Raw genomic sequence first — 15,927 nt, 5'->3', positions numbered from 1 at the left:
ACCAGATCTGCTTTTGGGCACTAGCACTTAAATGACTGTATCTTGCAATGTCATGGATTCGGATCGGACAAGACGATTCGAGCTTCATTTATTATTACATCAAATTACATAGAGATGGATGCCACCACCCCAGAGAAGCGAAATAGCGCAAAAGCAGGAACGATATAGCTTGAGTCAGGGTTCTTCGTTGTGAATGGGCGGCTTACGATGGGGCTGTGCATAGTCCATCACCATCACGTCGCCCTTCGCGTCGTCTAATTCTCCAGAATCTATAGCTTGCTCGTTGTGATTACTATTTGCAAATTCCATCATCAACCTGGCTTTCGAAATACTGTGTGCCTGCACCGGTCGAGCGAATCGAGGTCAAGTATGTATTGGATGTCAGGTATGGATAACTGAAAGTTAGGAGATATATAGATATAAGAGCGGATGAAACTCAAATGCTCTAGCTAAGCTCTCTCTATGACCTTGATCATAGTAAACCCCGAAATCCACATCTATCAGAAAGATAAATCGTTTACCTCCAGTTTGGCATCGGCATTATGCTGATGGCTCTTAAAGGGCACTGCCACGCTGCCCTCTTGTCCTGCGATGCACGAGACGGATTATATATCAGCGATAATACCAAAAAGAAAGCTTAATTAACATGCCGAAAATGTTAGAGAGGACATGGCTATCGCAAAGGGTGCAGTTTCGCGTAACCCGTCATTATTCTTGTACACAAAATTTGATATCGCATAAGCATATAACAAAGAGTTGAAAACTCGAAGAAGAATGCCAACAAAAGAAGCCGTAGACAAATTTATAGCGATAATGTCACCATACTTTATCTCCTTTCTCTTTGTTTACTTCTTGGGCATGGGTGAATATTGACATTTGCAGTGTTAGTTTTTGAGCTTCCTATGGTGCTACATCTACCATGTAGGAGATGGGAGTTATTATAAGCTACTAATGAAGATGAAACTGCAATTATTCATCAAAAAATCCGGAGTTCATCCACATAAGATTGATTTCCGTGCCGCCAAAAACAAATTTATATTCGCATCGCCAAAAGCAAATTTATATCTCTCAAAAGATAATGCGAAATGGTGAATAGTATTATTCACTGAATACCTCATGTTCTTTCATTGGCATGTGCCGAAGAAGAACTCCGACTGATGCCATGTACGTAAATAATGCAAATACAAGCACACAATGAGCATTAAACTAAAGAAATATGAACATGGAGATGTGATGAGACCCCATAAGATAAGCCGAAAGGTTTGGACGCCTATGTCGTGTACAAAAAAGAAAAATGGTTAACGCCTATGTACGACGTGTGCGCTTGTTTTTTAACCTGAATTTACTCCGCCGATGACTTGTTGCTTTCTCAGATGACCCATTAAATCCTTGAGCTCTTCGTGATGAATCCTTTCCATGATGATCTCCGCGCTATTTTCCTTTCCGTGACGCAAATTCCGAATTTCTACATCCTGCACGGGAGGGAAACCGATCAAGTTTATCATGACGGGCTTCGCATTTGGGGCATGAGATTCGAGGGAGCTAGAACGAGGAACAGCAAACCAACCTTGCCGAGCCGATGTACTGGGTTGCTAGGGTTTCGTCCGCCATTAGGGCTGAAACGACGAGCGTTGCATGCATGCGCCGCGAAAAGGCACGACCAGAGAAGGAAGAGAGGTACAGAACCAGACATTGTGCTGTTGGTTATCTTTCAGCAAGATCTTCAGCTCTGTGAGGAAGCTGGAAAAGAATGACTCGAAGCAGACTCAGAGCGTCTGTTTTGTGGGACGTTAACAGTTCTTGTTTCGCAGGCTCTTTTGCCGGATTAAGTAATGGCTGGAAGTGGAGGCATATTGGTGAGAGGAAGCAGAAGCATTAAATGCTTGGTTTTGTACGCCATGAAAGGAGAACATGCAGGTGTTTGGAGATCGCGATGAAATTGCATTCGATATGAAACACGAGACTGGAGATACTGAGGGGTCCACACCTGTTGTCTCCCGACACGAATTTTTCTCAGTAAAAAAACATGGCTGAAGAACAAAGAAGATGTTGTGAGCGCGCAGCAGAAACCCGATGCTTTCACTCGGGAAGATCGCTAAGAGAGAATCCGAGTCCGAGCCCGTGAACATATTCGGTTGGATCCACCTTCACTCAAAAGCTTAAATCAATGAGCTATTGGCCAACTAAGATATGTTAACCGCTCAAGACCATCAATTCTTATATATGGATGTTGTAACAAATGCGAAAGCGAACACGTAACACAAGAATTTATGTGGTTTGATCGAGGTGATCTACATCCACGAGCGAGGCAAACAAGATTTCACTATAATCAAAGAGAGTACAGATTACGTAAATCGATCTTTTCGATCGAACTAAAGCACACGGCTCACTAGTCTCTTACATAAGGAAAATCCTCAATACCAATAGAAAAGAAACCATAGCCGCAGTATAAATAGAGGCCCAAAGAATTTTTCTCGAGGGCATTGCCCCCGAACCCCCATACAAATCTATTCGTACCGCAATAAAGATTTATTCACTTGCTCCAGATTGGGCCTATCGGCACAACTCTCCGCGTCACAAACTAAATCTCAATTTTTTCTCCACTTTTGGGCCGCACAAAAATATGTCGGATCGGGAGATGAACTGGACCGGGTACATAAATTCAAGACATATTTAACAATGGAATTTCTTTAACACAACTCACACGTGCATCCTAACCGAAGAAAACATAAGTTTTTAGCTTGTTCGAGACCTCTACGAACCCCGTATCTCATGAAAGAAAGTTCAGTGTGTGTATGCATTATAGCATAGCATATCAAACATGAGTGAAAGAATGATATAGGTTTAGCACATAATTTTCATTTTATATATGTACTCGCATGGGGGAAATTGCAACCAAAAAAAAAAAAGTCTTACACATGTTGCTTTTTTGCATATTCAATCATAAACCATTCAATTTTGTCAATTGAGTCATCAATATTTTCACACTTTGCCAATTAAGTCTATTCAGCCAATTTTAGCCAGAAATTGCTAACATAGACTTCGGCTGTCTTATATGGCATGGCCGACGTTGACGTGGACAATTTATAATAGTATTTTCATAATTTTTTTTTTAATATTTCTCTATTTTTTTTTCTTACTCTATTTGTAAAATTAAATGGTTTAGGACCGAATTGGGTATTGTGCAATAGGTTTAGAACTTTTTGGACAATTCTCCCCTTTCATAAGACACGAGGAATAAAAACTTGTAGTTTAATTACTCCCCTTCATCCCATGATGAGGTTTCTTGATGAAGAATGTCCATATACACGTAGTCGTTATATGGTTACACGAATAAATTGAGACTGACTTAACAAACATATGAACATAGGACATTTGGGCACGAATCTATCGATGTTCTTTCAGACCTTTTCCATTTTTTGTTCATTTTCCGGCCGAAAATCTGCAGGCAGGCTGTTAAAATTAGGGCTATGGATGGAAAATCCTCAGCTAGCTCAAAGTGGGACAAAGCTTTCGGAGGGAGACATGGCATCATGTGGTGGAATATTAAGAAAGATAGTACTTTGTCTCAGGGCCTACCCACGTGGTTCGACACACTATCCCGGTGCCGGAATTTATTACTTGCATGGCTCGATATGGCTTTTACGTGCCGCCCCTTCTTCCATTTTTTTGGTCGAGAGATAAAGTTGTTAAAAGTACAAAACATTAGTAAGTGAATGAGTATGGATGTAGAAAGGCCCGAACCATTTTGAGAGTTTTGTTCTTTTACACGACCATGAGCGAATGTCATTCCGACATGTAGGTTAAAGGATTTCCAATTGGATTTCCGATAACAGGATTTAGCGTATTATTATACTGTTTGTTGTAACCAGTGAATGAACCAACCAGAAGTACTAGCTATGAGAAAGCGATAACGGACTAACTCTGACAAACGGCGGTTACCGGACTGAGTGAACAGATTATTGCCCCACTTTGTGCTGGGTCTCGACTCGGGACAGTCCATCTTCGAGAGGAGATGTAGTCTCGAAAACGAGGAAATGCTTTGAGCACGAGAGTCCATTCGCTAGGTGTGATGAGGCAGAGACGCGAGTGGAGAGCCTCCTTGGACTATCGCCACAAGTTGCATTGGTCGGCCGCCACAATCATTCGACCTTGCCTTGCATCATGCAAGAAAAAACTTGAATGGATCGTAAAAAAAAAATTAAATAGGAGGTGTGGTATGAATTACTGAATCTTCTTAAAGCGATAAGTTCCCGCCAACAAATGGTACTTTGCAAACTCAACAACTATGCCTCTCGAAATTCAATACTTTGAACATGTTTAAATTAGCAATTTGCAAATAGGATTCAGTCGAACACTTCCCGAAACCGGCACACTAAGAGAAAAATAAGGTGAATAAAGGTGTTATATATTCTCCTTTTCTACACACACTCACTCACTCTCTCTCTCTCTCTCTCTCTCTCTCTCTCTCTCTCTCTCTCTCTCTCTCTCTCTCTCTCTCTCTCTCTCTCTCTCTCTCTCTCTCAAAACTTCATTTACATGTATAGAGTTGAATGGGCATGAACTAAAGAGGCACATGAACTCAAGAGATACTTAGGTGAACTGAAGATACACATCTCTTAAAGACAAAAAAAATGGTTGAGTCATCAACTCTTAATCACAACAAGAAAAAAAAAAAAAAAGAACACGGGGCACGACCGATTTGATCTATCGTGAACGGAATTTCTCTGCTCGAATTGTTCATCGTAAGAGATCCGATTATGAATGCCATTGGCGCCAAAACCCTATTGATGACATGCAACGTGAAAGAATCGATATCGAGACACCTAAATCCTATTCTGATGCTGCACATATGTGCGTGGGTGAATGAAAGATGATTGCAAAAGGAAATTGTAGCAGAACAAGGGGAACACGTGGGGCCTCCGAACGAATGGAAGGAGGAGACACAGTCGCATGGCCAGACCGCCATTGGCGCTCTCTTCCTCTACGAAATGCGCCACCACCACCATCATCGGCATATGTCCATGCATGCCACGTGGCAGACCTCCATGTGCCCTCGCCATCTCATCAGTGCTGGGCCCCCCACGTTGTACATCCTTAATTACATGGAAATATTTTACAGACCGTATTGTCATGGACGGTACAATCTTAATAGTAGATCCACGCATTATCATCGCGTGTGTTGTATAAAACACTCATAGATTGGGAGATCGTGTGGTCAGAAGAATCTGATGGTACTATCGAGTTGTCGGGCTAGCATCTTCCATCTGTAGTTAATTACCTTGACCCGACGGGATTTATGTTGACCAATATTTGCTCCGACAAGAAACATCACAAGACAGGATTCCGTCCGGCGAGTCGGTCTACGTCTTCCCTCGTGCTCCCGCAGACTCTATCGAAGAAAAATAACTTCTAGCGACGGCCATCAACTACCCCCGCAGCTGCGACAGGAGAGCAACCGTCGCTATTTGGCTAGCCACTACCGTTGTTAAATCTTGATGGAGCTTTCGAAATAATTGGCCGGCCAGCCGGCCCGCCTCGTTTGGTCACAAGAATTTGTAACTACCAAAATGGAAAATTCAAAACGTGAAGCCCGTCCAAAGAGAGCCCACATATCTCTCTCTCTCTCTCTCTCTTTCTATCTCTATCACAATTGTCCCCCGTTACACCCCGCATCCTCGACATGGGATTTACGTTTTAACACCCCGCAATTGTATCGAAATCTATTCAACCTTAATTCGGGTATCCTTTTGCATCACCACCATTTCAACTCAAATCTTCACCTAAGCCAAGCCAAGTTGTGACAGATGCCGGCAAGGGACAACATGTGCCCTTCAGGCCCTACCGAGTTCGACAGGATGCCGGGAAACACCATGTGACATCTCGATTAGAGAGTCACATTCTAGATTCCTTGAATATATAGATACATATAGAGAGTGTTGCCACTTGCCACCAAGAGAAAGCTCAAATAAGAGCTCGTCAATATCTCCTATCGGATTCATCCTTCCACTCCTAAGATTGAGCCGGCAAGTTATGGCCAAGGCCAACTACCATAAATTCACTGCTCCACATGACGCTCCATCTCCAATGTAGGACTCTTTTGCCTAACATCCTCGCACGCGCACCTTAAACGATAATAACTGCGATTGACTTGTTGTAGCGAAGATAAAACAATACTAAAATCTCTGCAGATGAAGCTAGTGTGGAAATACATCTTGATACGCTCGTCTTATAGACAACGTCGCGAACATATGAGTAAGCACTGTAAGGATGTGCGCAAACATCTGCTGTAGCCCCGAGTGATGATGATTTCCTCTTTTCTCTATTTGACTTAAGTAAAGCCAAATGAGGAATTTTTTTTCATTTTGGCAGACGTATTTTTCTGAATTATGCATGTCTATTTCCTCATTGCGCATCTTAGCGAAAGAGATTTATGTTCCTCCAACATTTCATTTTGTGACCACTATAGTGTTTCTTGCATGCTTGGGTCATGTCAGCTCGTATATCTATGGACAATGCGACAGTGTCTCGTGCGTGGTCGTGTTGAACTTAAGGGAGATGTGGCCAATTGTCCAGCCTATCCCTAGACCTATCAAATGAATGGCGGGATGCCACCTAGAAAGGTTGGCGATGACCGAAACGCCACGTCGGGATTTTCCATTGAGAATTGACAAAATAACTACATTGAAATTTCATGCAAATGTCTAGAACTAGGCCGATAAAGTCAAAAAGTTTAGAAATGAATTCGCATCCTTATAATAGGTTCGGGAATGATCGAGTAAATTCCCCAACAAAATCAGTTGTCGCGTCATTTTTTGTAAACAGCAAATCGGATGGTCGTGTCCCGAAAGAATCTCACATTGTTTAACATGAATTTGCATATAATCATCTTTATGCAAAGATCTATCATCGATTGAAATTGATCGAGACTTCGAGGGAAGTATTCGGTATGATCTAAGAAGCACCGACACTCTTCGGGCACCTCCGTATCGTGTCCGACACTCTCCGATATGCTATCAACACGTGGTCGGCGCTCCGGACACGCCAGCAATGTGTGAGTCCAGCATCCCGACAAGCCATTTCCACACGCACATTATCAATTTTAAGCATTTTCAATAAATGAAATGTTTAAATGTAAATTTATCAATATATATATATACTTAAATCATATATCCAACCATTCCAAAATTAATAAACACAACCATCACAAAAAAAAAAATGCAATCATGAATCCTTAATAGAAAAAGAAGAAGAAGAAACTCACCGCTCATTTTTTACATAAAAATATAAGTATAATACACAACGTGTCTCAATGTGTTAGAATTCTCCGGTCTTTTGAAAATAACTTATCTACGTGTTGTACCACGTGTCGTTGTCCATGTTACTTGATAATGATTTTAGGATCTATACCCGAAATTTCAAATAAAGCAACACCATTTTCGAGCCCGATCATTAGGCCCGCAAAATTCTCGTTGAGCCCGGCCCGAGCCCCGAGCGGTCCATGGAACAAACCAATGAGGGCGCTTCCCTTGGGAAACGGGTCAGGTCGAACGCAGAGAACCCCGTGGGCAGCAAGTCGCAACCCACCATAAAAACCCCCTCCGAATCGCTCTCCGTCTGATCGGACGACGCCGCCGCCGCATCCACCACCAGCGCAGCGCCCGCCGGCTCCTCCGCCGCACCGGCAGCTCGCACCGCCTTTCGCCCATCGGCGAAGCGATAGAGAAGCGTTCGGTTTCGTAGTCGCGAGATCTGCGAGCTGCGAAGATGGGACTGATCAGGAGCTGCTTCTCGTTCTTAGCAGGGACGGCCTTCGGCGTCTACGTGGCTCAGAACTACAACGTGCCCAACATCAAGAAGCTCACGGGCACCGGTCTTCTGATCGCGAAGCACATCGAAGAGACTTACCGGAAGCCCAAGAAGAGAGACGACGACGACGATTAGGATCGCGTTACCGAGAGATTGCCGTTCAAGGATTTGCGGGTTTTCCTCACCCCTTTTTTTTTTTTTTCATTTTTGGTGTTCTTTAGGATAACATTGATTTTGTCGATTCCCCATAGTATGCGATTGCGGATGGGTCCTGAATTCAAACAGATGAGTGGCGTCAGAGTGTTACAGATTGATTCTGTACAAGCTTCAATTGAAATTTGAGTGGATATACGCAATTTCTGAGTTCAATCTTCGAGCTGCAAATATGTAAAGGCGAGACCTTTGAGAGATGTGCTTCATGGGATTCTGCGGAATGGTTACGCAGGAACCGCCGATCGGTCAGAAGATGCGGAGAACAAGATGTTGTTCGATCTGGGCAAAGGGTAAACTGGTTTGTCAATGGATGCTTGCTCTGTTCGCAATCTAATATTTGCTCGCAGTCTTCATTATTCTTAAACTAGAACACAAAGTTGGGTTACATTCAAACCTATGCACACACGCACAAACATACACTTGCTCTCTTCTTACGCCACCGGAACCTCCAACACGTCCTTCCTCTCTCCTTCCTGCGCTTTGGGCACCACAATCTTCAGCACTCCATTCCTCATCTCCGCCTTTATCTCGTCCAGCTTGTACACGTTCGGGGGAAGGTCGATCCTGCCGGAGTACCTCCGGCGGCCCTCCTCGCCCGCTTCCGGGTCCCCGCCTTCTCCCCTGATGATCAGGGTGTTCTGCTCCACCACCACCTTCACGTCGCCCTTGCTAAGCCCGGGCATGTCGATCCGGAGTTGAAGGGCCTTGTCGTCCTCCTTCACCTCCCACCCTCTCCTGGACCCGCCGCGGAATGCCTGGAGAGGGTCCTCCATTAGCTGGTCCATGAGGTTCAGGACTTGGCTCAAGCTCCTCGTCGGAGCGAAGGGGTCGAAGAAATCTGAATCACCATGATTGAGCCGTTCATCAGTAGAAATCAATTAGCAAGTTTTGCTGATGGGCAAACATAGTTTAACATGACACGTGGATACTAGAACACTAGATTCCTGACGATTAAGAAAAATTTGAACTCTCCTCCTGAAGCAACTACGTCAGGAAACAGAGTGAGAGCACCAAAGAAGGAATCCCGATTAAGTAATGCAAGAAAGTACCAAAATGAAACGAAAGCCAGCGAGAGAGAAGAGGGTCAATTTAGAACCAGAGAAAGGAGCGAGAGAGCGATCACGGCGGCGAGAGACAGAGCGGTCAGGGGTCCGGTCGACGTCGACGGCTTCGCTCCCTTCGTCGGCTCTGGTCACCTGAATGCCGGTGTTGAAGGAGCGTGTCCCCGTCATAAACGGAGCCACCGAAGCCGACCGGACCGGGCTTGCGAGCTTGTTGCCGGAGATAGCCGAGGCAAGAGCTCTCCTGAGAGCGAGCCGGGACGCCATGGCTGCACAAATTCGATGATCGTTGGGGTTGGTTTTCGTGCGGTGGTTCTGCTTTATGTAGAAGACGTACGTGAAAGCGAATCGAGGTGATCCACGTAAATGCAGAGAGGTGTAGAAACTTCGAGACTGAGCAGAAGATGCCGTCGAACTCTTTTCTCACTTTTGACCCTAAAAAAAAAAAAAAAATCTTTTCTCTCTCTCTACTTTATTTCCCCGAAATATTGGCGATATTAAATAAATATAAGAATTTCTCAATTATTTTCTACCGTGAATTCGCTTTTTACCCCGTAAGATGAAAATGGGTCTAAAATCTTGGTGGTTTTCGGCCAAATTCCATTAAAAAAATCGCAACTTTAGGTCAAGTTCAAATCTATCCTGAACCTTTTTTTTTTTGTCTCCAATTTAGTCTCAAAAAATTTTCAAACTTTTTTTTGTCTTAGAAAAATCCTAAATTTTAGTTACAGTACCAAATCTATCTTGAACTTTTTTTGTCTAAAAAAAAAAAATCATTAATTTTTACTCTAATCTCAAATCTACTCCACTAGCCCTCTATACAAAAATCGCCGGTAGTTGTCCTTAATTTTCATAAAACGGTTTCATTTTGGAGAAATTTTTTTATTAAGGTGAAAATGCCACCTCGATCCGTATCTATAGACCCATTACTTTGCTAATGTGGGTTTTTCTTATCGTCGTGAAAATCCACGTCAAGTTGAAACTAGATCACAAGATATATTCAAGAATATATTGAAATTTTGAGATTTTTTAAGACAATAAAATTCAAGGTAAATGTAAGATTGTACCTAAAATTTGAAATTTTTTTTTAGACAAAAAAAAAATCAGGATAAATTTGAGACACTACCTAAAATTTGAGATTTTTTTCGAGAAAATTTTTTTTGGGACATTTAGACCTAAAGTTGAGAGTTTTTTAGGAAATTAGGCCGATGGTTTTACGTAGATGGTCCTCTTTCCAGAATCATCTGTGACGTTCAACAGACTCTGGAATTCAGTCGGCAGAGTCCGAAAAAATCACCAAACCAGCACCATGAGCCATGGCATTAGCTTGAAGCCTCGTAGCCCAAGAGCAAACCACTCACATGGTGCCGAGCTTCACTTCTCTGCCTGCGTTTTAATTGGATGAGCAGATCTGATTGCTCCCAACATGAATATAAGGGCAATCCAGACTCGGGCAGAGTATGAAGAAAGGATAGATTTATTTAACAGTTACTAGTCAGGACATTTCACAGCTACCTCCGAAAAGTTCTAACCACCAAAAGAAGAAGCAAAAGAAAAGTGACAAACAGACAGACTGATGAATCATTATCCTCTTCGAGTTACAGCAAAAAAGAATGCATTGACAGCGAAAAAGAACTCGCTAAATACCGATCCCGGGTTCCGGCAGCTACAGATCCATGAACCCACCTGAATTCAATTGGTTAACTTCACAACAGGGGAAAAAACAGAACAGAAGAGCAGTAAAACCCTCCCTTGTCCATTGTTTTGTTTCCTTTCACCATCGCTTCCCTGAAGATTGGAAACAAAGAGGAACACCAGGAGAGAAAATATTGGGAGAATTTAATCGGGTACTCATTAAGTCTTCTTCATGAAGTACCCCAAGATGATGCCGAGCAAACCAATAATAACAACAATCATAAACGAGATGCCGCCTTGGTTCCTGCTGCCCTCCCGCCTTAGCAGCTCCTGCCCAAAAACAAAGATAACGAAGAAAAAGTAAGTAAAGGATGATGTTTAAGGGGACAGGAAGAAGGCCAGATAACTTAATGCGATGACAGGAAAGTTTCAGAGTTTTATCTTTTAGGCATGTATCTTAGTCCCCTCAACTTACAAGAAGAATATGCAAAGTCACATCCCACATTCGTATGAATGTCCTAAAACAGCAGATGCAAGGCTATTTCCCTTTCTGGATTAGAAAACAAAGACAATTTCCCTTCAGGGGCATAAATCACAACAGGCCAAGACAGTGGATCATAACAAAAGATATAGACAGCAGGAAAATGAAGTGGAGGCTGTCTAGCCTTATGAGTGATCTCGCTAATCGCTATAGAAGGAGCTATGAAAAAGTATATGCTTAACAGAGAGGTGCAGCCTAAAGAGCCCTGAAGCACCTATCAAAGAAGACTGCGCTGCCAAACATGTTAACTTCTATCGTGGTCACTGGGATTCCACAATAACCACCAAACTAAGCACACAGATTCGCCGCATGTAAAGTGTACTTGTATTCAACCACGGGTGTTCACATGTGTGAGCAAGAGATTCAGATTCGTAATAGTGGCTAATGCTCTTTTGGTAAATGTCCTATTTTCTCTTTCTTCAATGTTTAGCTGTGCTTGAGCAGGGGGAACTTTGGAATGGTAACCATCACTGATGATATACGACATCAACCCAAACAACCACTTGGCAAAGTGAAGCAAATTGCAGAGTCCCAAATGAAGTAACTCACCATTTCTTGACGAAGCTTGTTACTTTGCTGAATAGCATTATTCTTCTCCTCTGTCAACTTTTTTATGAGGGCTCTCGCCTGGCAATGGATCAAAATGTCAGACTTCCCGCAATCCAATCACCACTATGAAAAGAAAGGAATCAAGATACAGACACAGCCCTATATCATTCTGCAAAACTCTTCCTATCTCTTTTGCAGACTAAATCAACACACAGACAATGTACGTATGTTAGAACTAGGGGGAAAACATAATTTCTTTGTTAGTCTTCCATCTTATCTATTTATGCAGAGAGAGATCTTTCGCTCTTCATCCAAACTATGAACTGCTATCATGCTTATTCCTTTAGAAATTTCTGGAAGATTGGTAACATTATGGCATGCTTTGCCTCCTTAACACGAAAGAAATAAACCAATGTCTCCCATCCAATAGCAGCATTATCATCATATGTACAAGTTACCTATAAAAAGATAGACAGGTTAGTGTATCGGTCGTTGTTGCATTACAAGTAATATTACTTCTCCCCAGTTAATTTGCCTTGGCTACAAGTATGAAACAAAGAGAATGACACACTCAACGAACGAACATCATGTCATTTCAGCAAAATTTGTCTGGAAAAGTTCGTGCTTACAAAATATGTCATTTGACATTTATGAACAAAAGCTGTAATTCAAATTGCTTTTTGCAATGTGTTTTACAAAGTGCCGTGATAAATTCTCCTCAGAGCATGTCTTGTACTATTGAATTGAGACTAGAACATAAACACGAATTAGAATGGAACAAGATAGTGAGGAAAAAGGAAGATCAGCCCCTAGAGTTTGATAAACGGACAAGGATGGGAACAGTGATCTCCATGGTAAGGTCTGCGAAGTGATGCCTCGGGAAGCCATTAGGAAATGGAGGAGCAAAGATCCGAATATATTAAATCTCACACGCAATTTCAAAGCAAACTCCTGAAACTCCACTAGAAACACTGATAGTCTCCACAGATAATAAAAAAGTAGCTTAACCTCATCTCAAGTGAAAATTAACAGAATAAAAAAAGTGGGTGACAACTCGAAATGTGATATATCAATTATGTATATCCACCAAAACTAGATGCTTTATCGAGCCAATTAACATCAACAGCAATATACAACCATAACTAATTCCAGACAAAATATGGGCACGCTTGCAAGTTTACATATTCAGTGCTCATAGCATAACACAGAGGAACAATTTACCTCAACAGATTTATCTTGAGGCTCGTCAAAAGATCTTGTAACCTGTAGTCACCAAGGATAACATCATACTCCAATCATTTACTTATTCTGGGTGCAAAAACTTCAGCAGCCTAAACAGATAAGGTAACTATTCAATATTTACAGAAGCCACCTCAGAACCGTTGATGTTGCCATTGTCAGACACAGAACCCCTTGGTGAAGAACCTTCTTCTGACCCTTCTGGAACGGGAGAAGGTGGTTGAGGAGGTGCAACGTAAACCACCCGCAATTTGCATTCTTCAACCACATTGCCCAACTCCTTATTGAACTAAAGCAAACCCCAATCCATAATTTTAGCACCTTGATCATGAACATAGGGAACTGAAAATAAACTAATACAAATGCTACAATGAACTTACCATTTCAGCAGTAATATCCTTCGCAGCTATGCCATCATTTACCTTCACACTCTGTAGAAGAAATTTATCTTTGCATTGCATGTCAGGAGGAGCCTCCTTTTGAGCTTGCATAGTAACTACACGAAAACACGTTTCAAAAAGAAACACGGTGACATACAACAATCAACCCACCTCGCAAATCCGAGCAAAGGGCAACACAAAAGGGAGAATCCGCAACAGCAAATAAACTTGGCCACGAAATGATAGTTCCAAGTACCTATTATATCACATGTGGACCGAGGCAAGACAATCCCCGTGTTTGGGCGAACACAGTATTTCTTCGGATTGGTCGTTTTCACCTAAACACGAAGATCTTAACATTCAAACATGGCAAATAAAGCCACAGAAATCCAAATAACCATCCCATCTGCATTCTCCCTATTATTTCACCTATGAAATCCATTAAACGGGGCAAAACAAAATTCGACTTCGACAGCCAAATCTCACGCTCCCATGCTGTTTCACAGCATCACGGTTAAATAAATTCGTCTCCTGAGGTGTTACCAAACAAATATCAAAGATTCACAGAAAAAATTGAAAATTTACGAGAAGGGATCAGAGCATATGTACCTTGAAAGCGACATAGTTGTCGGTTTTGTTGGACAGCTGAAGAGAACACGAGATCTGCTTCTTCAGCTCAACTAATCAAACCGCAAAACAAAACAAGGACAATTTAAATAAAAAAGAAAACCTCAAAAACACAAACGACAGAATCGCGAAGAGCCCAGATCGGGAATAGGATGGTAGAAATCCCAAAAACGTACACGGAAACTTCAGCTCCAAGGGCTCGATGTCGAGCAGCTCGCCGGTGCTCATCTTTTTACCCCTTCTTCGGGAACGCAAAACGCAGAAATCAAGGGGGAGGAAAGGCGAAACCAGGATTGAAGATCCGGGGATCTTCTTCGGAAGCAAGAATGGTGGAAGAATCAGATTGCAAAAACTTGGTTTTTTCACATATATTTTCCCCCTTTTTGGAGTTCTCGAAAGTTCGCTTCGCAAAGTAAAGGAGAGAGAGAGAGAGAGAGAGAGAGAGAGAGATGAAAAATGGCGACGATGATGCTGTTTTTTTTTTTTGTTGTCTTGACGAAATGACATCTTCATTTTTTTAATTGTATTATTGCTGGTTTGTCCAAAATTAATAAGTTTTTATTTTTTGGTCCAAAATTAATAAGTTAAATAAGTAGCGAACGTGCGTGAATTATGAGGAAGGGATCGCTTTGCTGCGAAACCACTTCTTGGCCTGTTTAAGGATGTCCTTTTCTCTTCAATTTTTTGCATTTTTGAATGGATTAATATCACTAAAAACCTCGAATTTATATATCTATAATAAATTTACCAAAATTAATTTTTTCACCACAAAAAACCTTAAACCGACATATCCGTGATAAATTTATCTCAAACTATTTTTTTTACTATAAAAAACCACAAACCGGTACATCCGTGATAAATTTACCCCGGACTCGTACATCCGTGACAAATTTGCCTTTCGTTAATTTTTAGTTAAATTTTACCATCAAATTATTGAGTTTGATAACACGTTGCGGTTGTCTGGTGTACCGGTTTGGATTTTTACCCTCCATCACCGATGTATCGGTTTAGGGCTTTTCGTGGCTTTAATCCAATTTAACGGAAACTTACGAAAGGCAAAATTCACCACATGTGTACCAATTTGAGGTTTTTTACCGTCAAAAAATTTAATTTGAGGTAAATTTACTACAAGTATACCAGTTTGGATTTTTTATTATAAAAATAGTTTAAGGTAAATTTATATGCCGGTTTGGGATTTATTATGATAAAAAAAATTGGAGTAAATTTATAACAAGTGCACCGATTTAGAGTTTTTTGTGGTAAAAAAAAAGTTTGGGATAAATTTATCACAGGTGTATCGGTTTACGATTTTGCATGGTATTAATCCGTAATGGATGTTTTTGTTCTGAGAGGTGAAATAATTTAGATCGTGTCTATCAACAACAAGAAAAATCGCTTAAGAATAGTGTGGCGGTAATTGTTAAGCATATTTCATGATAAGAAAGTCCGAGGAAAAAGGCCTTCCAAAAATCTTAAATTATATTTACTGTAACACATTTTACCCTATTTTTTTTTACATGAAACCATAAATCTCTCAAAATGTAACCTATTTACAATCCATTAAGGTTTCGCCAATGAGCATCGCTAAAAATCTACCTGCCTGAACTCCGAAAGGCAACCGATGTTGATATGACACCCTCGTAACTTAAGTGAAATAAAAATGATATTGTATTGGCTGAAAAATCATCCAACAAAACCTTGACGGAAGGTGAATATATCACACAGGTACAAGTTTAGAATTTTTTACATCACAAAAAATTTTAGGGTAAATGTGTGGCATAGGTTGGGGTTTTTGATTTCGCAAAAAAAAAATCATGATAAATATGTCACGACGGACATAATCCGGGGTATTCGGCGACCTTTTTCTCTATTT

General features: G+C 41.4%; 4 protein-coding genes across 4 annotated transcripts; 1 reads left to right on the top strand and 3 right to left on the bottom strand.

Annotated features, from left to right (window-relative positions):
- Positions 1–60: 60 nt before the first annotated feature.
- On the bottom strand, positions 61–1,828 carry LOC115746544. The gene is made up of 4 exons (XM_030682348.2): positions 1,568–1,828; positions 1,337–1,472; positions 522–586; positions 61–339 (listed from the first exon to the last, which is right to left on the bottom strand). The coding sequence occupies exons 1-4, from the start codon at positions 1,691–1,693 to the stop codon at positions 175–177; spliced, it is 492 nt and encodes a 163-aa protein (XP_030538208.1). The 5' UTR covers positions 1,694–1,828; the 3' UTR covers positions 61–174.
- Positions 1,829–7,535: 5,707 nt separating this feature from the next.
- On the top strand, positions 7,536–8,086 carry LOC115746547. The gene has a single exon (XM_030682351.2). It carries the CDS (start codon positions 7,768–7,770, stop codon positions 7,942–7,944), a length of 177 nt encoding a protein of 58 aa, XP_030538211.1. The 5' UTR covers positions 7,536–7,767; the 3' UTR covers positions 7,945–8,086.
- A 264-nt stretch (positions 8,087–8,350) lies between these two features.
- Positions 8,351–9,491, bottom strand: LOC115746543 (23.6 kDa heat shock protein, mitochondrial-like). Its single transcript, XM_030682347.2, has 2 exons — positions 9,119–9,491; positions 8,351–8,860 (listed from the first exon to the last, which is right to left on the bottom strand). Exons 1-2 carry the CDS (start codon positions 9,348–9,350, stop codon positions 8,454–8,456), a joined length of 639 nt encoding a protein of 212 aa, XP_030538207.1. The 5' UTR covers positions 9,351–9,491; the 3' UTR covers positions 8,351–8,453.
- A 1,051-nt stretch (positions 9,492–10,542) lies between these two features.
- Positions 10,543–14,506, bottom strand: LOC115746542 (vesicle-associated protein 1-1-like). The gene is made up of 8 exons (XM_030682346.2): positions 14,231–14,506; positions 14,037–14,107; positions 13,684–13,765; positions 13,428–13,543; positions 13,172–13,336; positions 13,030–13,071; positions 11,809–11,886; positions 10,543–11,048 (listed from the first exon to the last, which is right to left on the bottom strand). The coding sequence occupies exons 1-8, from the start codon at positions 14,280–14,282 to the stop codon at positions 10,938–10,940; spliced, it is 717 nt and encodes a 238-aa protein (XP_030538206.1). The 5' UTR covers positions 14,283–14,506; the 3' UTR covers positions 10,543–10,937.
- Positions 14,507–15,927: the final 1,421 nt, after the last annotated feature.

This window comes from Rhodamnia argentea, chromosome 3, assembly GCF_020921035.1.
Source record: "Rhodamnia argentea isolate NSW1041297 chromosome 3, ASM2092103v1, whole genome shotgun sequence".
Lineage (NCBI taxonomy): Eukaryota > Viridiplantae > Streptophyta > Magnoliopsida > Myrtales > Myrtaceae > Rhodamnia > Rhodamnia argentea.
This window is presented reverse-complemented; position numbering and strand designations above follow the sequence as displayed.